The 24,135-nt window shown below is 41.8% G+C and overlaps 1 protein-coding gene across 2 annotated transcripts in view; it reads left to right on the top strand.

Annotated features, from left to right (window-relative positions):
- The first annotated feature begins 505 nt into the window (after positions 1–505).
- The window catches only part of prkd3 (protein kinase D3), a 384,937-nt gene continuing 361,307 nt past the window's right edge, over positions 506–24,135 (top strand). For both annotated transcript variants that reach the window (XM_063055570.1, XM_063055569.1), the window contains exons 1-2: positions 506–704; positions 4,057–4,649. In XM_063055570.1, the coding sequence (XP_062911640.1) occupies positions 4,344–4,649 (306 nt within the window). In that variant the 5' untranslated portion in view covers positions 506–704; positions 4,057–4,343. The remainder of the gene's footprint in view (positions 705–4,056; positions 4,650–24,135) is intronic.

Genomic DNA, 24,135 nt, shown 5'->3' with positions numbered 1-24,135 from the left:
AAATCTAAAACAAGAGCAAAAAGAAATACTCTGCAGGCTCTCTGTAAAGTGAAATTATATTCACATTTCAGGCCTTCAACTCGGAACAACTTTTTTTTACAATATAAAAATTGTATAAGAGACGTCCCGAGGAGAAGTTACTGCATTCCCAGGGCGAGCAATTCGGGCACAACGAGCAGTGATTGACAACCCCACTGGCCGGTTACGTTTCAGTTTCCATGGAAACAGCCTCACTATTGGACCGGAATTGACTCCAATCCCCCTCCCCCTCGGCGATTCATTAGCAACCGTGATTACGAACATGAACGAGCATGATGTGGTGGGATTCGAGCGCTTCAAGTGATGAGCCAGCAGACGCTTAGTTTCACCGCCGAGAGCAGGATCCCGGTCTTAAACCGTTAGAGGTTGCACCTCCCCTTTCCCTCCATCTCCACCGTGGCGGGTCGCTGGTTACGCCCGTCTCCGTGACCGACCGAAAGGGATGCTGGGAGTTGAAGTTTTCCGTGCCTCATTTCCTGCCTGTATGGGAGTGGGTGTTCTTTCTTCCCCTACATTACTACGGGTCCCGGAATTCAATGCGAAACCTACGCCCGCTGCTCCCAAGTCTCCAACAGTCCTGTGGTTACGCAGTTGCAGATGAAATGAACCAGAATTGTAGAGTGCAGAAAGTGGTGCGAGAAAAACTTAAGCAACTCGCATAAAGAGTGAGTATCTGGTATTTGGAAGCTAATTGCAACTGGTAAAATAGATAGGGATAAAGTTTAGAAGTTGGGAAAACTCACTTAGAATAAACGGTGCTTATCGCCCGGCTGATGGGCAATGTTTCAGTATACGGACAATTGAATTTGGCTTTCTCTGTGTAGGTAATGCAAACGTTGGCTCTGTTTTTCTGACTTTTTGTTGCCGCTTATAGCATAGCGTGAAATCAACAGGAGTTTCGCATTATCGTTCGTTGCACTGTATATTTCTGACAGAATCGATCACAGCTTGGTTGTTTTACCAATAATGAACATCTGTAGCAACTTTTCCGCCCGGTGTGTCGTCGAATTAAAAAGGTGTGTGTAAAACGTCCACTAAGCATCACTTCCAGCTTGACGTGGAGAGGGAGGGCGAGTTATATTTAAAAGAACATAATCCCTGTCCCTCACATAACTGAAATGTAGACATCCATTCGTCCTTGCCTTTCATTGAACCAAGTAAACAGCTCAAATTGTAACTTGACTTGCTGCTTTTAGTGTGACGACCCATTTGGGGAAATCCCAGTGGAATAACGGAGTGTTCCATTGGTAAAAGTTGGGAGTGGGCGTCTCCGGGGCACCTATGGCCCTTTCAAGAAAAATAATTGGAATATTTCTCATATCGGTATTTGCAAATTGGCGATGTGAAATGTCATGGTACACTCTTCGTTACAGTTACTGTTTCCTAAAATAATTAACGCCGCTGTGAGACCAAAAGCAATCGTGTCGTCTTGCCCTTATGAGTATTATATAAAGACCACAGTACAGCAATTATATAATGTAAGAAGGAATAACATGGTTCCATAATATTATATGCTAGAAATATTTTAATTAATTTAACCTTTAGATCAACAAAGAAGAATAGTCAGGCACAGTACTGCCAAGAGTGCCATCGTAAATACTTATTATTCACCTTTTTAGATATAGTTGAAAGTTTCTTGACTTAAACAGACCATTACAACAAAGTTACTTGCCTATTGGGATTCTTTACACCACGGTGGGCCAATTTATTCCAAATCTACATGCAAATTCGTTGGTAATTATCTAACTTTTTATATAAACTATTAAAATAAGATGAAGCCACTAGTGGAGAATTATTAGATTGTCAGTAATTAAGTATTTACAATTTTCTCGTGATGATGTTTGCGTCTAATGCAACGATTAATATCCATTGGCTGCGTCTTTGCAAAGAGAAATTTGTAGGACTTTCCAAATTAGGGCTTCCCTAAAGATATGTTCCCTAGATGCTCAGTGAAGTTTTATTTTCTTGCTTTAGTTTTCCAATATGATGAATCTTTTATTCCCTATCAATATTATTCCGGAATGGGTTTTCTTTTTAAAACTTTACCTGTATGAGAAGTGTTGAAGTTATGTAAGCACTGTGTTGTGTAGTTTAGGGTGTGATCCGTAATTCTGCGAAGTGGAGGACGTATTGCACAAGTGACTGCGAAATTCAGGAATCGGCTTAGCAGTGTTGCTTGTAGCCTACCGAGTATCGCGCTAGCAGTCTCACTCCTCTCAGCTTAAGACTGGTGCAATCATTGGGGTTTGTGACCCCTGTTGTGTTGTGGTTCTCTTTCCATCAAATGGGAGAGGCGCATAGAACCCAGTCGATGCTGGTTTTTTACTACTTCTTATCGTCCCGACTCTGATACGTGGTTTATAAAGGAATATGTAGGTAATTGTGGCGTTACAGGGTCAGTAGCCCTACGACATTAAAACAAAGTGTGTCTTCGGTTATCAGTACAGGTACTTCAGAATCAGGTTTAGTATCACCGGCATATGTCGTGAATTTTAACTTTGCGGCAGCAGTACTCGATAATACAGAAAAAAACTGAATTTCAGTAAATGTATATATGTACAGTATATCAAATACTTAAAATTAGTAGTGCAAAAACAAATTAAAAAGAAAAATAGTGAAGTTGTGTTCATGGGTTCAATGTCTAGTTAAAAATCGGATGGCAGAAGGGAAGAAGCTGTTCCTGAACCTCTGCGTGTGTGCCTTCAGGTTTCTGTACCTCCTTCCTGATGGTAACAATGAGAAGAGGGCATGTCCTGGGTGATGGGAGTCCTTTATAATAGACCGCTCCTTGAAGATGTCTTGGGTACTATGGAGGCTAGTGCCCATGATGGAGCGAACCAATTTTACAACTTGTATGGACAACTTGACATTTCTTATTGAAAATACAGTTTCTAAAATCGTTTTGTCAGCAAAATTAGAACAGTTAAACATTTTCTAAATTCTGTTTTCGTGGAATAATGTAACGTGTATTTGTGGAGGTTAAACTATTGGCCACATTGTGCCCATGCCAGTAATAACTGTTTAATTTGAACTAATACAGTAATCCGATTTTCTTGCACTAATTTTACACTCTGCAAGTAACAGGCATTGTGTCTGTATGTGAACATTTTAGTACCTGTTACGCGTGACCACCACTGTACTATAAATTGTTGCTGTCTGCAGGGTACCACCCAGTTTATGAACTTTGAGCAGTTCATTCCTCTCCATAAATGCTGCCTGACCTGCTGCGTTCCTCCAGCATTTTGGAGTAGAGTTCATTTTGGGATTGGAATCGCCTTTAGGATCCCGTTAGTTAAGATGCACCGGTACGTCCCTATGGATGTCAATATTCACTTTTCCGTGCGGGATGCTATCACACACCGTATCAGCGATTGGCACAACTGTGTCCAGCTGGATGGAGATTAAATTCCACTACTGCAGTAACCTCCACTAACCACCCAGTACCGTTATTATGGATCTGCAGTTGAAAGCAGCTGTTTGTGTGTCAGGCGCAACGGGGACCCCTGTGGTTTGCTAACTGATGGTTTGTTTTACGATTGGTGTCATCAGATCCTTGCGCATTTAGCGATAAATGTTTCCGGGCAAACTCGGCGAGCCACCCGAGATCATCGAGCCCTTGGGGGGGGGGGGCCCCCCAATGAGTCGGAAACACAGCAGCACGCCAGTAGTAATGTGAATGGAGATGAACGGATATTAGTGATTTAGGACCGTTTGGCCCAAGGAACACCGTTCGCATTTCCCTTCTCGGGAATAGTGAGGGGCTGCCCGTTTTGTGGCGGTTACCCATCCTACGCAGTTGAAAACAAATGATTTCCAACACCAACTTCTTCCATTAGAAGGGAAACATCAAAATCTCCCAGTCGGTGAATGCAGGCGCCCTAAAATAAATCATATATATTTGCACTTTCTTTTTTTCCCTCCCTTTTGTTGCTGGATGCACATGTCGGAAAGTTGGTAACGTATCTAAAAAGCATCTATTCAACGAGCCGCCCCCTCTCTTTTTTTCCTCTTTTGCAGAGCATTTCCGGTGACGGACTGAGCGTCTGTGACGGCGGATTGAAAGTACAGGGAGAGAAGAGCGGAGAGAGGGGAGGGGGAACATGAGTGAGATATCAGGAGAGTGCTGCCGTTGAACAAACTTGACGGCAAATGGCAGGCCGCCGGAGTGCAAACCCAGTCCCGCCTCAGTAAACCTTCGGGAAAGTGGCTTGCTTGGACCGCTGCCCTGTTTCTTCTTCTGTTTTTGTTTTTGTTGCAACGCTGGAAGTTTCAGAGTGGAAATTCATCGCCGGGGAGCCAGCCAGATGTCAACCAACAGCAACTCGTCTCCTCCCGTGTCCCAGAGATTGCTGCCGTCCGCGTTGCCGCTGCCCTCCTCTTCGCCCACGCCGTCGCTGTCGCCGCCGCCGCCGCCGGCCACCGCTGCGCTCTCGGGCCGGGTTTCCAATGGGAGCCTGAGCGCCCCGAGTCCCACCAATTCCCGGGGATCCTTCAACGGCGTCTCCTTCCTTCTGCAGATCGGCCTGACTCGCGAGCCGGTGACCATCGAAGCACAAGACATCTCTCTCTCTGCCGTCAAGGATCTCGTCTGCTCTATCGTGGACCAAAAGGTACAATTATATATAAAGCACTTAATATTTATAGCTTAACCGGCGAAAACAACTTTGGGGGTGGGGGAGAGTGGAGGGGGACTGAGGAAAGAGCAATGCTGTATAGAGTTAAAAGAACAATCAAAAGTCGTTGCCAAAGTTTCTTATTTCTATTCTGAGCTCCAGAAGCACACTTGTGCAGAGATGTTCCGTTTCGCCTGGCAGATCTAACGGTTCTCTTTGTATAGTTTGAACTGGAGAGGCGCGACCTGTCAAGCCGAGATGCAGTCTTTTTAAATAGTTCCTCGATCAATCTCCTGATCAACAAGGTAGCAACCCACCCCTCCCCCTCCCCACTAATCAAGTACTCAGCTAATGTGTAGACGCAAGACGTTCATCATTGTTACATTCAGATCCAGAAGATGGAATACTGTATACACCTTTTTAAATGGGCAGAAGGGGGGGGGGGATTCTTTAGGTTCCGTCTGTTTTTGTTCTGTTTCATTATCATTTCGATGTCAGAGTTGTTCAAATTAGTAATCCAAAGTGGCTTATTACTTTGCAGACTAGTTATAATGCTGTTTAAATAATTAAGTATCCATGATTTTAACAAACTGCTCAGCTATTATACCTTGGCAGTGGAGGAATTAAGGATTAAAGCAAAAAATTAGAAGTTTTATTCGGTATTAATTTAGCACAGGCTGGAAACTGCGCAACAATCTCTTGCACACTTAACGTTTTCTTCTGGCGGGTTCAACGGCTTCAAGTATGCATAAAATGCTGGATATTATGTAATTGATTTAACTTGTTACAGAATCAGTGTTCTGTACAGAGAATCCATTGTATTTCCTTGATAAAGCAGTAGCTCAAGCTTGCAATGTGCAATTTTCAATTTTACCAGAATATTTAAAAAAAAGGGGCTATTAACTTTGCTACTGTGGATTTTTGGTCCATTCATACCATGACTTACAAGTAAACACAGAGGTGTTAAAGATATCGAATTAAAATTGTATTAAGACATAGATCTGCATATTGCATTCTCTTCAATGACTTTTCAAAATCTTCACATTGGAAAACATCTGAGCCATGAAAGACTGACTCAACAGTTTAATTGCCATTGACTCAAGATTCTACAGATGAAGGAAATCCAGAGAAACACACCCACAAAATGTTGGAGGGACTCTGCAAGACTAAAGAGTTGGTGTTTCCAGCCGAAACTCTTCAGGCCTGAAACATCGACTTGTTATTCCTCTCAGTAGATGCTGCCTAACCTGCTCAGGTCCTCCTGCATTTTGTGTGTTGAACGCCTTCGAACACAAAGGACTTTCAAGGGGCACATTCAGAGATTACTTAATTTTTCATATCACCCCTGATTTAAATTGATTGAATGAAAGATTAGTTAATATTTGTTATTGTTTTATTGCATCATTTTAATGTTAATATATTAGGTTGGGGACACATTGTGCAGTGTTTGCACAGTGAAGACTTTAAACAGAATGAGATGCAACAGGTAGTTTGGCAAAATTGGTCTCTATTGACTTCAATATGTTGCCTTTCCTGTATTTTTGGTTTTTATTTTTCCTCCTGGCACAATGAGTAAATTTTTAGAGAAAATCTAAAGTGTTTAAAAAAAAACCCCCTCATTTCAAGTCCCTTTCAGTACACCAAGGAATTCTTTAACCCAATCTGCTCATTGGGGAATTGACTAGTTTACATGTATTTCTATATTTGTACAGCCACCCTGATTGCACGTCACATACAAATAAATGGAATGGAATTTTGCGTGAGTTGTAAAATCTGCGTTCCATCCAGTCCACCCCTTGAGTTAGGTTATAATTACTAGCAAATCAATTTTAAAAATTAAGGAAGAATTTCTCTACATAATGCTACCAAAGACAAATTTAAACAGAATTAATAGATTTGCTAGCGGCTATTTTAATAATTTCTTCACAATCACCCAGCTTAATCTCTCTTTAATTTACTAAAATATTCCTTATGTCTTTGTTTTGCAGGAAAGACTTTCAATTTTGTAACATTCTTAAGGCTGTTTTCTCCAATATACTACCTTTGTTTTTATATGGAGAGTAGAAATTTTATCAATGCTTTAGTATTATTCTGTGCAAAGTTCTGTTTAAATGTAATTATTGGTTTTGAAATCATGTAAGTTATCTAATGGAAACTTGGTTGTACTCCTGGCCTTGTTTGTTGTGGCAATTATTTGCTGTGATTATGTTTTAATGGAGTTGTGAATTAACTTATAAAATTACAGATGGGTTGCTAATCTAAATATTCATTTTACTGCCTTAAAATTCTGAAGACCCAGAATCTGATAGTTTACCCACTTGGGTGGGCTGGATTACATTTCTGCCAGATGGGATTCGTAAACTTTCACTTGAACTTTTAGGCTCTACTCTCTCTTTCACCTACAGTTTCTTGAAATTAAAGTTGGTTTTCATCTCAAAAATTGCAAAAAGGTAGTCTTTTGCAGGCACACCTACACTTACTGTGCAGGATAGAATTCTCAAATATGACAATTATGCCCTAATTATCAGGGGACCACCCCACCAACATGAAATATGCTGTGTGTTGCTTTTCATGGAAGAAGAGACATACTGGTTTTGGTAAGAGAGTATATTGCCAATCCTTGAATGTGTGTAAAACTTTCTAATCTAGTGGGGAAACATAGTGTGACACTGAATTGCTGGATCAAGCATGCTAGATTAGAAATAAGTTCCCATAAGCATAGTTGTCAAGAGTATTCCTTCATTCATCAGTATACCACCTTTGTTCTTTAACAGTCAGTAACATTGATTTGCATGAGAACATTTTATTAGTTTTGGTAATAGGACCTTCTGAAATGTTCTTGTGACCTAGATAGAGCATATTTGACCCGTTGATTTCACGTCAACTCTTGGAGCAATCCCATCTATCTGATTCCCTCACTTATTTCACTGTAGCCTATTCTCTCTTGTGCCCTTCTGTTTACCCCAATTCTCACCTACCTACTCTTGGGAAACTTGCAGTAGCCAATAAACTGATCCACTGGCCTGTCTTTGGGATATGAGAGAAACCAGGGGAACCTGGGAGGGTTGTTGGTAACTGTTCCAATCACAAGGAGAGCATGTGAACTCTGCTAAGATCAGGCTTGAACCGAGATTGCAGGAATTGTGTGTGGTGCTACTATCCAATGCCATCCATTGTGGGAAAATTGGTACTGGTTTGCTGTTGTCACATGTACTGAGATGAAGCAAGAAGCTTTTTGTTTTACAATCCAAGACACATCATGTCATATGTAATGTCACATGGATTCTTGATTACCTGACTGGCAGACCACAGTATGTGTGCTTGCAACACTGTGTCCAACAGAGTGATCAGCAGCACTGGGGCTCCACAGAGGACTGTCTTGTCTCCCTTTCTCTTCACCATTTACACCTCGGACTTCAACTACTGCACAGAGTCTTGTCATCTTCAGAAGTTTTCGGATGACTCTGCCATAGTTGGATGCATCAGCAAGGGAAATGAGGCTGAGTACAGGGCTACGGTAGGAAACTTTGTCACATGGTGTGAGCAGAATTATCTGCAGCTTAATGTGAAAAAGACTAAGGAGCTGGTGGTAGACCTGAGGAGAGCTAAGGTACCGATGACCCCTGTTTCCATTCAGGGGGTCAGGGTGGACATGGTGGAGGATTACAAATACCTGGGGATACAAATTGACAAAAAACTGGACTGGTCAAAGAACATTGAGGCTGTCTACAAGAAGGGTGAGAGCCATCTCTATTTCCTGAGGAGACTGAGGTCCTTTAAGATCTGGCGGACGATGCTGCAGATGTTCTACGAGTCTGTGGTGGCCATTGCTATCATGTTTGCTGTTGTGTGCTGGGGCAGCAGGCTGAGGGTAGCAGACACCAACAGAATCAACAAACTCATTCGTAAGGCCAGTGATGTTGTGGGGATGGAACTGGACTCTCTGACGGTGGTGTCTGAAAAGAGGATGCTGTCTAAGTTGCATGCCATCTTGGACAATGTCTCCCATCCACTACATAATGTACTGGTTGGGCACAGGAGTACATTCAGCCAGAGACTCATTCCACCGAGATGCAACACAGAGCGTCATAGGAAGTCATTCCTGCCTGTGGCCATCAAACTTTACAACTCCTCCCTTGGAGGGTCAGACACCCTGAGCCGATAGGCTGGTCCTGGACTTATTTCCTGGCATAATTTACATATTACTATTTAACTATTTATGGTGTTACTAATATTTATTGTTTATGGTGCAACTGTAACGAAAACCAATTTCCCTCGGGATCAATAAAGTATGACTATGACTAATCACGTAGAGACAGTGGATAGAATACAATGCAGAGTTGAGTTGCAGAGAAAATGCATTGCAAGTTGACGAGTGCAAGGGCTCTGACGGAGCAGATTGGAAGAGCGCATTCATTTATTGCTCTTTCCTAATTGGAAAAGACAGCGGAAATTATTGGACTTCAGGAAGGTGCAGATGAACCACCCATCCACGAATATATGGCTCCTCCTTGGAGAAAGTTAAATGCACCAAGTTCCTGGGAGTTCATATCACGAATGATCTTGCTTTGTTCCTTAATATCATCTCCCTGAACAAGAAGGCACAGCAGTGCTTCCTAAGGAGATTGGGTAAAGTGAGGCTCCCCCCTCCCCCCACCTCATCTAAACTGAATTTTACAGGAGCATCATTGGGAGTGTCCTGAGCGTCTGGCACGGGAGCAGCTGAATAAGTCCCTACAAATTACTGGGAGGATATCAAAGGGGTCTCTCTTCCATCCATTGGGGGCACTTATTAGAAAAGCTCCCATCCATCCATCCAGCATCCTCTTAAACTTTCAACCATCAGTCACGAGACACTGCATAAAAATAGGAATGGTCAGGATGGGAAACAATTTTTTTTCCCCAAAGGCCGTGAAATTTCTGAACTCGGTGCCTCACAAAGTGTCACTGGTTAATCTGTTCTGTACCTTACAATGTTTAATTTATGCACTTCAGTTTATTTATGTGTACTTCATCTGTAGTTTTCATCCTTGCGTTATTACAGTGCTGTACACTCTTGTTTGGAGAAACATTGTCTTGTTTGGCATACATTTATATAGTTAAATGACAATAAATTTGACTCAGTGGCCTTTGGACAAGTCAAGGTGTCAGATGAGCATAGAAATAAGTTTAATGCCCTGGTTCATATTTTTGCTATTATGCTGTATGTATTTCATTTGTCAGTTCGGTAAGAGCGGTCTGTTCTGCTGTCAGCTTGTTTGGATTATTGTTGAAGTTGAGGGATAAGGAGAAATGTGTCCCATCCAATTCGGATGGTAGAACTGAGGGAAGGTTTCTCTGGTGAGGGACACTAAGGTTGGGCTTGGGGCTTTTGTTGAGAGGGAGATGAAGAGAGAAGACGCTGGGGAGAGCTGGTCGTAGGATAAGACCTGTTTGTTCGAGATGAATTGTGAGCGACGTTTGGAAGGTGGTGTGTGCTTTCATGTTGACCGAGGGCCCAGTGAATGAGTGACTGAGAAGTTCAGGATGAGCTCCAGCTTGTGCACATTTGACTGTTTAAATAAAATGTCCCCTTTTGTTTTTCTTTACTAACCTTTTAGTTAAGATTCATAAATATAATTACTTTAATTGTATGCAGTGTGCTGTCTGTTATTTTGTGGCACTAATTTCATGGTCATACTTTATTGATCCCGGGGGAAATTAGTTACGGGAGCAAATTACGCAGCATCCACACAAACTGGGGTTTGTGGTGGAAGAGCCGTCTCAATCTCTCGAGTTTGGAGAGACCGGAGAGGGTCTTCCCTAGACTTGCACAGCCAAGGAAACCAGGGGGTCTCTGTCAACTTTTGGCCCAAAGGCACACTTTTACAATAATACTGCATTGTCCATTTTACTCTTTCCCACATTACCATCAGATTCCACCACTCATCTATGCATCAGTAATGTACAGTAGTCACCTGACCTACCAACCTGCACATCTGTGAGGTGTGTAATGGAACTGGAAGGAATCCACTCGGTGATGAGGAGAGTATTCAAACTCCGCGCAGGTAACACTGAAACTCGGAGTTAATTAGGGGCACGAGAAGCACCTGCACTACCTGCTGTCCCGCAGTGTGCTGAGTTGCTGCCTTGAACTGCCACCGTCCAAATATGGAGGTGAGTAGTTTGCTCAGCCAGTTCACAGAGGGCGTTTAGATGCATAGATGGATCTGAATTAACATATAGATTAGACTAAATAAGGATGACAGCTTTCTTGAGGGCATAAGTGAACCAAGTGTGTTTTTACAACAGTCTGGTAGTTTTGTTGCCTTTACTCATTTGCTTTCATTAAGTTCCAAATTATTAACTGAATTCAAGTTCAACAGCTGCTGTGATTGGACTTGAACTTTGGTCTACTTAAACACTGCACCATCTCTGTACCCTAAGGACCTGAGAGTGATTTTTTGCTTCTATTCATTTAAGGTTAGTCTGGAGAAAAGTGTACTGGTTGCCTCACAATATCTGCAAACCCCTGTTCAATCTTGACCCTGGCTGTTGGCTGTGTGGAGTTTGCACGTTCTCCATGTGTCCATGCGGTTTCCCTATGGCTTTCTCCAATTTCCTGCCAAAGATGTGGATTGGGAATTTCTTTGGATAACATAAATTGAGCATAGTGTGGTAGAATCTGAAGGGACTTGATGGTATTGTGGATGGGTGCTCGATGGTTGCTGCTACTCTTTGAGTAAAATAGCCTGTTCCCATGCTGTATAACTTTCTGCAGGAAAGGCAGATTTGACTTGCATTCAATCACGCCAACTCTGCCTTGCTAAAAGTAGGCTGTTATAATTACCATTCACGTACATTTCTTTGCAGTTGGAGGCTACTATGAGACGAGTGAGAGGACTGGATGCAAATCAAACCCCTTCACACTCACACTTGCAGTTTGCAACATTCCTTATGGCAAAGAAATGAATTCTGCCGCATTAGTTCATCTAATTTGAATGTCTTGGTGAAAGGTCTAAAAATAGTTAGAGACAATGAAATGAATTACTGATTGCCGCTCTACCCGTCGAGGATTAAACCACAATTTCTCTTTTTTTGGAAATCACTGCTTATTTCGCTAAAGATATTTTCCTTAGCTCATTCCAATAGAACCTAGTTTGGTCGTGATATTCGTAAATAGGTTCAATGTGAATTGCCCCATGGTGAGCTTTTTTTCTACTCCTGGAAATTTTAAAATTTGTTGTTAAGCAGCCTCATTTGAAAATGTATTTAATGTCATTGGCTTATTTGTTGTAGTTTGCTACTGAATTATCAGTGATGTAACAACTAGTTTTGTGTATAATTTTGTTCAAATAGAGATTCATTTCAACATACACTGGCTTTTAAAATAGTGTAGGATAAAACCCTAATCATGTTTGAAAGATAGTTGTATGCATGATGTTTGGAACTGAGACTTGGAAGTGGGACAAACACCTTTTCATTTGGTTGGGCACATTGAACTGAAATGACATGTTTAGTGCTGTAAAATGCTGATTCAGTGATTGCTTGTATTCTGTAATTGCATGGAACCTGATAGGTGATTTTCATTAACTTGTGTAATTTCAATACTTTAAAATGATTAACATGACATCTTTTTGCAAATCATCGTCTGGAAGCATTTTGCTGTTTCTCTTTAAACTCTGGTAAAACTTCTTGCTTAAGTGACGTGTGGTATTTCACGTTCTAAAAATCTGCAGCAGCACCTCTGCCGCTTTAAAACCTTGCACAGATTCTGCATGTCATCTAAAACTTTGACAAACTTCTGCAGATGCCCAATATTCTGACTGGTTACATCGTGCCTGTTGTGGAAACAGCAGTGTCCGAGAATGGAAAAGCCTACAAAAATGGATACAGCCCTGTTCATCACAGGAAAACCTCTTCCCACCACTGAGCACATTTACGAGGAGCGCTGCCGCAAGAAAGCACCATCTTTCATCAAGGGTCCTCATCAATCAAGCTACGCTTTCTTCTTGCTACTACCATTGGGGAGGAGGTAAAGGTGTTTGAGGTCACATACCACCAGGTTCAAGAACAGCTCCTGAACTTGGTAGAACTTCTTGAATCAGCACAACCCTAACATGATCACTGAACACAACCCATGCACCGACTTCAAGGACTCCACATCTCATTCTCTGCATTACTCATTCATTATAATTTTTTTGTATTTGCAGTTTGTCTTTTGCATGTTGATTGCTTGTCAGTCTGAGTGTTATTTTCACTGATTCTTTTTTTTCTGTGAATGCCTGCAAGAAAATGAATCACAGGATAGTATTTGGTGACATACGTATACATGGATAATAAATTTACTTCGAATTTTGAAATCTAGCACTCATTGTAATCTCGTTACAGATTGGAATGAGAATAATGTGTCAGCAGGATATGTAAATTTTTGTTGGCTTTTTACAAAGCTGAAATGTTAACTGCTCTTTCCGTAGACGCTGCCTGAAATTGAGCCACTATTTTTATTTACAGAATTTGCAGTTTTTTTCACTTTTGTTTTAAAGCTTCCTTTTAAAGCATTACAAAGCACGTCACATGTTTTAGTTAGTGCAAGATGCATTGAGCTGGGGAGCTAACTTGTACAGAGGGCATGACAATATGAATCAGATTCATAACACTTCAAAGAATTTTTGATTTTGTATAGGTATCAAAATATGAAAAGCTGTTAGAACTTTAGCTTTCAACTAGAAGTTTGCAAAGAAAGATTGATTTACAAGTGAAATTGCAAAGATAGTCGAATGAACTTAGCTTCTTCCTTGAAATTAATTGAATTTTAATCTGAATATTGATCTTCATTGGCCTGCTTGAAATGTGAATAGATTATAATCAAAGGAAGTTGGAACAAGGGTTTGAAGTCTTGAGAGGAAAGGAAACACATAGCATTTTCACAAGTTTTAGCTGTGAAGTACTTTTGAACATTGAAGTTCTTCTGAATTATTGACATGGTTGTAATGGAACTTTTGGAATTCTATCCTTGAAACTTGGTGGATTTTAGATATCAATGTGGAATTTTTGTTATCAATAGTTTTTGTTGAGGAAGAACATAAAAGAGTGTGAATCATTTGGAGGGTTGGCAGTGCTGGAACCTGCCTGAGAACTTGAATGGCCTCCTCGTTTCACTAGCATCACAGCAAGTCACGCATTTAAAGCCAGCAGTCTTGAGTTCAAGAAGCCTTTGGTCTTGGACTCTCAAGTGAACTAATATAAGTGGCCAAGGTTCTCTTTGACATGTTTATTCATCTGAACTCTAGCATTGTAAAAGGTTATTTCTCAGGAATGTTAAGTTCATGCTGTGAATTTATTACTTTTTATTCGTCTTTGTTGAAAGTGACTTGGACAGATCAGCAGAGTAATCTTGCTTTATTTGGAAATTTAACATACAAATTTGGTGTAGGCCATTCAGCCTCTCAAACATGCTCTACCTGTTAATAGGATTGCGGCTTACGTGATTGCAATTTTGGCCCTGCAGTTTTGTAATCTTGACCCATAGTAACCTTTCACCCCTATTCATCCAGAGTCTGTCTGCCTCTGCCAAAATGTATTCAAGGTCTCTGCTTCCATTGTCATTTGAAGAAGAGAGTTCCAAAGATTATGATCCTCAGACAGGAAATATTCACCTTGTCTGTAAGTGGGTAACTTTGCTTTTTGAAAATTAACCCCTAATTCGAGGTTATTTCACAAGAGGAAAAGTGCACGTCCTTTCTGTTAAAATCATTGAAGATCTGCTAGGGAGCAACTCAGAGCTCCTCGACTCCAATGGATACAAACTCAACTTTCAGATTCACCAATATTAAATGCAACTAATGCTGGGTGAAGTCATTCTTGTGCTAGAGGTTTTCTTCAATAACTGTAAATGTTACTCATTTCTTTATTCAAAGCAGTTATTACTCTATTTGATTACTTGTGGTGTACAATGCCAACTGTTTGATTACGCTGGTGTGTAAGATGTGTATTCAGTATTTGGATTCTTTTGCTTGACTTGTGTCAGCTTCAACACGTAAGCCATGCGCCTTATCACCTAATGTACAAAGTATTTAAGGTGGAGTGCATTTGGCATGAACAGTGCTTTAATTGCTAATAGAGAGTTCATTGTGATATCACATGTTCTGAATCATAGTCATACTGCCCAGAAGTAAACCCATCAGCCCAATTGATCCATGCAGAGCAAGATATCTATTCGGGTTAGTCCCATTTGTCTGCATTTGGCCCATATCCCTTGCAACCCTTTCTGTCATTGCATCTGTCTAAATTTGTGATTGAACCTGTCTCTACAGCTTCCTCCAGCAGCTTACTTCAAAAGACCACATCCTCTGTGTGGAAAGAGTTTCCCCTGGGGTTCTTTTAAAATCTTTCACCTTCGCCTTAAATCTGTCTTCTAATTTTAGACTCCCCTACCTTGGAGGGGAGGGCGGGGGGAACAGTGTGACCGTCTATCTTATCTACTTTGTCCCTCATGATTTTCTATATCTCCAAGGTTGCCATTAAGGCTCTTCTGCTGCAGGAGAATAAGTGCCAGCCTCTCCTTTATAGCTCAAGCCTTCTCATTTTGTAACTACTCATGAATCTTCTCTACACCCTTTCGAAGCACAATAGAAACATAGAAAATAGGTGCGGGAGTAGGCCATTCGGCCCTTTGAGCCTGCACCACCATTCAGTATGATCACGGCTGATCATCCAACTCAGAACCCTGTACCTGCCTTTTCTCCATACCCCCGATCCCTTTAGCCACAAGGGCCATATCTAACTCCCTCTTAAATATAGCCAATGAACTGGCCTCAACTGTTTGCTGTGGCAGAGAATTCCACAGATTCACCACTCTCTGTGTGAAGAAGTTTTGCCTCATCTCGGTCCTAAAAGGCTTCCCCTTTATCCTCAGACTGTGACTCCTCGTTCTGGACTTACCCAACATCGGGAGCAATCTTCCTGCATCTAGCTTGTCCAATCCCTTTAGGATTTTATATGTTTCAGTAAGATCCCCCCTCAATCTTCTAAATTTCAGAGAGTATAAGCCTAGTCGATCCAGTCTTTCATCATATGAAAGTCCTGCCATCCCAGGAATCAATCTGGTGAACCTTCTTTGTACTCCCTCTATGGCAAGGATGCCTTTCCTCAGATTAGGGGACCAAAACTGCACACAATACTCCAGGTGTGGTCTCACCAAGGCCTTGTACAACTGCAGTAGTACCTCCCTGCTCCTGTATTCGAATCCTCTTGCTATGAATGCCAGCATACCATTCGCCTTTTTCACCGCCTGCTGTACCTGCACGCCCACTTTCAATGACTGGTGTATAATGACACCCAGATCTCGGTGCACCTCCCCTTTTCCTAATTGGCCACCATTCAGATAATAATCTGTTTTCCTGTTCTTGCCACCAAAGTGGATAACCTCACATTTATCCACATTAAATTGCATCTGCCATGAATTTGCCCACTCACCTAACCTATCCAAATCACCCTGCATCCTCTTAGCATCCTTCTCACAGCTAACACTGCCGCCTAGCTTCGTGATATCCTTCGTAGAAGTGGGTGGCCTGAATGGTGTATGGTACACCAAGTGTAGTCTCCCCAATGACTTGTAGATTTGTACAGCTCAAACGTGATGTCTGGCGTCCTGTACTCAATCACTTTAGGTGGTGGGTGATACCATTCATAGACTTCTTTTAGTAAAGCTGCCAATGCAATTAGCCTGATGGAGTTTGATTACACCTGGCGGAATGATTATATAAATCTTGATTATATTAAATAAGTGTCCTTAACATGCTAATACTTTGATTGCAGTCATTAAAGGATCAAACTGAATTCAGTCAAAATGTCTGAGCACTTTAAAAAAAATATGCTGACACTTTGCATCTGAGCTGGGTGTGCTGGATGAAGAATAATCTAAAATTAAAAAATGATGGATATCGTGTTCTTGTTCTTCAGTTTCTTAACTTAATTGAGAAGGGTGTGGTAAGGCAGGAACTTGCCAAGGGGCAGTGTTCCATGCATTCCACTCCACTGTGAATTCATCTGCAATTCCCAGCAGGGCAGGTAAATTTCACATTGGATCCCAAATGCATAGACGAATTGTGAATTGAACATTTTAATAGTTTTAAATACTCTAACTGGAATGCAGTTTAAAGTTGTCTTGCGCTATGCTAAAATTAAAAAAAAAGCACTGAACTGAGTATGTACTAATATTCAAGGAAAAGATTGTTTGAAAGTATGCAAACAACAGAATCTGCAGATGCTGGAAATTCAAGCAACCCACATCAAAGTTGCTGGTGAATGCAGCAGGCCAGGCAGCATCTCTAGGAAGAGGTACAGTCGACGTTTCAGGCAGAGACCCTTCGTCACGACTAACTGAAGGAAGAGCTAGTAAGAGATTTGAAAGGGGGAGGGGGAGATCCAAAATGATAGGAGAAGACAGGAGGGGGAGGGATGGAGCCAAGTGCTGGACAGGTGATTGGCAAAGGGGATATGAGAGGATCATGGGACAGGAGGTCCAGGGAGAAAGACAAGGGGGGGACTCAGAGAATGGGCAAGGGGTATAGTGAGAGAGACAAAGGAGAGTGAGAGAATGTGTGTATAAAAATAAATAACGGATGGGGTATAAGGATAAGTCACATCAAAGTTGCTGGTCCCCCCATCCTTCCCCACTGGTTTCCCTCCTGGCACTTATCCCTGTAAGTGGAACAAGTGCTACACATGCCCTTACACTTCCTCCCTTACCACCATTCAGGGCCCCAGACAGTCCTTCCAGGTAAGGCGACACTTCACCTGTGAGTCAGCTGGGGTGATGTACTGCATCCGGTGCTCCCGATGTGGCCTTCTATATATTGGTGAGACCTGACGCAGACTGGGAGACCGCTTTGCTGAACACCTACGCTCTGTCCGCCAGAGAAAGCAGGATCTCTCAGTGGCCACACATTTTAATTCCACATCCCATTCCCATTCTGACATGCCTGTCCACGGCCTCCTCTACAGTAAAGATGAAGCCACACTCAGGTTGGATGAACAACACCTTATATTCCGTCTGGGTAGCCTCCAACCTGATGACATGAACATCGACTTCTCTAACTTTCGCTAATGCCCCACCTCCCCCTCGTACCTCATCCGTTATTTATTTTTATACACACATTCTTTCTCTCACTTTCCTTTTTCTCCCTCTGTCCCTTTCACTATACCCCTTGCCCATCCTCTGGGTTTCCCCTCCCCCCTTGTCTTTCTCCCAGGACCTTCTGTCCCATGATCCTCTCATATCCCCTTTGCCAATCACCTATCCAGCTCTTGGCTCTATCCCTCCCCCTCCTGTCTTCTCCTATCATTTTGGATCTCCCCCTCCCCCTCCCACTTTCAAATCTCTTACTAACTCTTCCTTCAGTTAGTCGTGATGAAGGGTCTCGGCCTGAAACGTCGACTGTACCTCTTCCTAGAGATGCTGCCAGGCCTGCTGCGTTCACCAGCAACTTTGTGTGTTGTATGAAAGTATGGTTGAGGTATCTCCAGCCTCGTCTCTACACATTTGGATTTTTAGATTGAGTGAAACCCAGCACTAAGTGTAAAGCACTCCTTACAACTCCTGCTCATAATATTGTATGTATTATCACAATTTGCTGTCTTTTGCCTGTTGGTTGTCCGTCAGTTCTTGTAAAGTAGCTTCTAAAATTCTATTTTATGTACTTTGATATTAAATTTATTCTGAGAAGTGTGGAAAAGAAGTAAGAAATTTATCATCTGCAGTGGGGAAGACTTAATTTTATAAATTAGTTTCAATAATTGGAGTGCGGTTTTTTCCATAAAATCTGAATATTTGCTGAGAGATGAGAGAAATTCTTAATTCTCTGCTGTGTTTTCCAATTGCCTTGGATGTTACTCTTATGGAGGTGGTTCCGATCCTTGAACTATTCTTTAATCATCACAGAGGAATCAGAACAGATCCAATCCAGTTGCCCTGGAATCACTGGGCTAATAGATAGACTTTTGGCAAATTGTCAAACTAGATGGGCTGAAGGGCCTGTTTCTGTTGCTTTACTTCACTTATGAAGTCATAGTCAGCTCCATCTTGGGCACCAGTATAAAGTACTCAGGACATCTTCAAGGAGAGGTGTCTCAGAAAGGCAGTGTCCATTATTAAGGACCTCCAGCACCCAGCGCATGCCCTTTTCTCGCTGTTACCATCGGGTAGGAGATACAAAAGCCTGAAGGCACACACACAGTGATTTAGGAACAGCTTCTTCCCCTCTGCCATCCGATTCCTAAATGGACATTGAAGCTTTGGACACTACCTCACTTTTTTTTAATATACAGTATTACTGTTTTCGCACATTAAAAAAAAATCTATTCGATATATGTAATTGATTTACTTATCTATTATTATGTTTTATTTATTATTTTTTTCTCTCTGCTAGATTATATATTGCATTGAACAGCTGCTGCAAAGTTAACAAATTTCACGTCACATGCCGGTGACAATAAACCTGATTCTGAAGTCAGACCATAAGTTATATGATAATCAAAGACCCCTCCTGCCTTCCATTGGGTAAAAGATAGAAATCTTAGAACATGTATCTCCAGTCTCAAGGACAGTTTCTATCCCACAGTTAGGAATACACCTGAAGAGATCTCTTCTATCATAAAGCTCTCCCGAACTCTCAATTTACCTCATCCCAGTCCTTGCACCTTATTTTGACTTCCTGCATTGCTCTTACTCTGTAACTGCAGCACCCTCCCAGTATTCTGTTGTTGTTTCTCCTTTTGTACTACCTCAGTGTATTTCTGCCTGGAATGACTTCTCTAAATGGCATGTGAGCAAGACTTTTCACGATATCCTGGTAAATGTGACAATAATAAACCAATTACCAATTATATAATTACGTACTGTAGAAAGATGCTGTGTGACTCATTATGTCAGCATCGCCGCTGGGAAAAATCTAGCCATTTAGTCTCAGCCTGCTGTTCTTTGTTCACAACATTGCAAATACTTTCACTCCTATGTTCAACTCTGTTCCTTTTAAAAGCTGTTATTGAATCTAATCCACTGACGATCCTTTCAGGTAGTGTAATCCAGATCAGAACCCATTGCAGAAGATTTTTTTTGTCACATCTGATTCTTTTGATAGCCACCTTAAAACGATAAGATATCAGAGCCTTTTGCATCTGTTCTGTCATTGAGTTATGACTGATTTTTCTTTTAATTTCACTCTTCTGCCTTCTCCCTGTGACCCCTGACCTGCTTTATTAATCAATTTCTACCAATACGCCCAATGACTTTGGTCTCCACTGCTCTTCTTGGTAATGAACTCTGGATATTCACTGCCTGGCTGAGGGGCGGGGGGTGGGAAGAATCCTCATCTGTTTTTAAAGAGATCTCCCTTTTTTCTGAGATTGTGCCCTCAGATCCTCGATTCTCCTAATTAGAAACATCCTCCCCACATCCAATCTATCCAAGCCTTTCAATATCCAGGAGGTTTCAATGAGATCTCCTTCCCCCGCCCCCCCCCCCCCAGCCCATCATGTTTCTGACAGGCCCAGAGGCTCCTCATTGGTTAGGCCCTTTATTCCTGTAATCATTGTATCCCTGACCTCTGTATTAAATTGGTATCCTTTATTTATATTTCTGACACCGGCAACAGAAACATTCTCATTTAATGTGTCAGAATTCTTTGTGCTTAAAATGGATATTGCTGAGTACCGCCAATCTTAAAAGATTTTTGTTTTGGATTTCTAGCTCTGTGTGCTTTCTGTTTTACTCCGTATGCTGCAATGCATGGCTTGCCTTTTAAGTTAGTTGGTTTTTGGAGAACAATCTCTGTTTTCTATTCTGTCCAAACCAAAGTCTCTCCTGCCTGGAACCACTCCAGTAAATCTTCACTACACCAAGCCCTTTCATCTTCCTGCGAACCGTTGGAAAACGATCGAGTTAGTTCAGGAGAGCCGGCATGGTTTTGTAGAAAGCAGATCATATTTCACTAACCTCAGTGAATTTTTCAATGGAATTCAAAGGAAATCTACTTATTTTTATATATACTTATTGTAATTTATAGTTTTTATTACTATGCATTGTAATATACTGCTGTCGCAAAACAACAAATTTCACTACGTAATGGCAATTTTATGAATTCCGATTCTGGATGCAGTGGATGTTGGATGTGTGGATTTTAAGAGAATTTGACAGAATACCACAAAAGTCTGGCTGATATAATTGAGGTCATGGAACAGGAGAATCATTGTGGACTTGGATTAAGGATAGAAAATAGAGTTAAATGTTTTTTCCTTGTACTGAAAGAGGGGGAGGTTATTTTCACCTATTTGAGAATGAAAATAACTAATAGAGGTATAAATGCAAAGAAAAGCTTTACCTTTTGAAGTGATCCAGCTGTTAGAAGGGCTGTCTTTGTACATATCCTCCTGATTAAGGCTCGCCAACAATATGGTCCTGAGATGAGCTCTCTACTTTAGAGCAACGTGTACAAAATGCTGGAGCAACTCAGCAGGTCATGAAGCATTTTTGGCCAGGAATAAACGGTCGCTGTTGTGGGTCAAGACCTGATGAAGGGTCTCAGCCCAAAATGTCGATTGTTTATTCCTTTCTGTTGATGCTGCCTGACCTCCAGCATTCTGTATGTGTTTTTCTGGATTTCCAGCAGCTGGAGAATCTCTTTTGTTTATGAGCTCGAGCTTTCCAGCTTTTTCCTCCAGTCACCATTTTGCAGGTGTTGTTTTTAACAAAAATTCACACTCAAATAAGATTCAAAGCTTGGTTATAACAGTCCTTCCTGTACGAACCTGATCTTGGGGTAAAGGTTTTATGACACCGTTCGAACAGCTGAAGGGCCCCTCTTTCAACAGGTGAATTCCTATTGTATTGGCATTCTGGACGGTTATCTTTAATTGTTTGATTATTGTTACATGTACTGAGATACAGTGAATAGCTTGTCTTGCATACTGTTCAATACAGCTCAAATCATTATACAATGCAAGGTGAAACAGTAATGTAGAATAAAGGGTAACAGCTACAGAGAGGGTGCAGTCCAGGTCAACAATAAAGTAATGATGCAAGATCATAACAAGGTAGGTTGTATGCCATAGATCGCAAGGGCAAGTGTTGATCTTGTCATACAGGAGAACCATTTAACAGTCTCATAATAGAGTGGTAGAAGCTGTCCTTGATTCTGGTGGTACATGCTTTTGCATCTTCTGCCTGATGGGGGAGAGGAGAAGAGAAGGTGTCTCGGGTGGGTGGGCTCTTTGATTATGCCATCTGTTTTATTGTTACAGTGAGAAGTGTTACACTGAGTTCATAGAGGGGAGGCAGGTTTCTATTATGTGCTGAGCTGTGCGAACAACTCTCTGAAGTTTCTTGTCATGGACAAAGCAGTTGCCATACCATGACTTGATACATCTGCATGGGATGCTTTCTACGATGCATTGATCAAAATTGGTGAGTGTTGGCGGGGACATACCAGATTTCTTCCAGTTCTGTAAAGAAATTGACCCATTAGGGGAATATTGCAGGTTTCTTTTACTGCTTGTGTATAGGGATGAGCTTTGAGAGAAAAACTGATTGTATCTCCATCTGGTATGGAGGGGCCACTGCACAGGACCGGGCAAAAGCTACAGAGCATTGCAAACTCGCCCAGCTCCATCATGGCTTCTGCAGTATTGAGGACACCTTCAAAAGGTAATGTCTCAAAAAGGAAGCATCTGAGATTAAGGACCCCTATCATCTGGGACATGCCCTCTTATTGCTACCATCAGGGAGGAGGTACAGGAACTTGAGAAGACACTGTCGATGATTTAGGAATGGCTGTTCTCCTCTGACATCAGATTTCTGAATGGACAATGGACCAACCCCTGAACACTGCCTCACTGTTTTTTCTCTCCTGTACCAGACAATATACCTCCATATCCCTCCCATCCATGCACCAGTCCAAATTTCTCTTAAATGTTGAAACTGAACCTGTATCCACCACTTGTGCTAACAGCTTATTTCACACTTTGAGTGAAGAAGTTCCCCATCGTGTTCCCCTTAAACATTTCACCTTCCACCCTTACCCCATGACTTGTAGTTGGATTCTCACCCAACCTCAGTGGGCAAAAGCCTTTACCCTATCATTCATCATCATGATGTGATATGTCGTGGGTGATCATGGTCTTTCCCATGACTCTGATTGTTCTTGGAAAATTTTTCTACAGAAGTGGTTTGCCATTGCCTCCAGGCAGTGCCTTTACAAGATGGGTGACCTCAACCATTGTCAGTACTTTTCAGAGATTGCCTGGTGTCAGTGGTCGCATAACCAGGACTTGTAATGTGCATCAGCTGTTCATACGACCATCCACCACCACCTTCCATGCAACTCTAGGGAGTGGGAGGAGGCGAAGCAGGTGCTACACCTTGTCCAAGGGTGACCTGCAGGCTCGCAGAGTGAAGGAGTGCCTGATTACTTCCAAGTCATTGGGTATATTCAAGGTAGAGATAGATAGATTCTTGATTGGTCAGGGCATGAAGGGATGCAGAGAGAAGGCAGGAGATTGGGGCTGAGAGGGAAACGGATCAGCCATGATGAAATGGCAGAGTAGACTTGATGGACCAAATGGCCTAATTGTGCTCCTTTATCTTACGGTCTTTGGAAGAATGTATCTCCACCCCACCATCCAGGCCCTATCTAAACTCATAATTTTGTCTCCCCTCAATCTTCTACATTTAAGGAATAAAAAGTCCTAACTAATTTAACATTTCCTTATAATTCAGATCCTCAAATCCCAGTAACATTCTTGTAGATCTTCTCTGCGCTCTTTCAACATTTACATCTTTTCTGTAGATTGGCGACCAAAGCTGTGCACATTACTCCAAATTAGCCCTCACCAATGTCTTGTAGAATTTTAACATAACATCCCAACTTTTGTGCTCAATACATTGATTTATGAAGGCCAGTGTGCCAAAAGCTTTGTTTGTAACTCCATTTACCTGTGATGCCACTTTCAAGGAATTATGGATCTGTGTTTCCAGATCCCTCTTCTACCACACTCCTCAGTGCCCTACCATGTTTGGTCCTCCCAAAGTGCAACACCTCACTTGTCTGCATTGAATTCCAGAATTCCAACTTGCCTTTTTCAGCCCATTTTTCTAGCTGATCCAGATCCTGCTTTGATAATCTTCCTCACTGTCGATTACACCCCCAATCTTGGTGTCATCCATAAATTTGCAGATCTTTTTTTCCATATTATCATCTTCACCATTGATATAAAGGACACACAACAACAGGTCCCTGTGGCACACCAGAGGTCACAATCCTCCTGTCAGAGATACAAACATCTACAACTACTCTTTGGTGTTGTGGGAAAAGCCAATGTCTAATCCAGTTTACTATATCATGAATGCCAAGCGACTGAAGCAACTGTACCTTCTTGACAAACCTCCGACATGGGACCTTATCAGATGCCTTGCTAAAGTCTTTGTAAGCAACATCTACTTCCCTAC

Source organism: Mobula hypostoma, chromosome 8, assembly GCF_963921235.1.
Source record: "Mobula hypostoma chromosome 8, sMobHyp1.1, whole genome shotgun sequence".
NCBI classification, from domain to species: Eukaryota; Metazoa; Chordata; class Chondrichthyes; order Myliobatiformes; family Myliobatidae; genus Mobula; species Mobula hypostoma.
The sequence above is the reverse complement of the archived record's forward strand: the minus strand, read 5'-3'. Positions and strand labels throughout refer to the sequence as shown.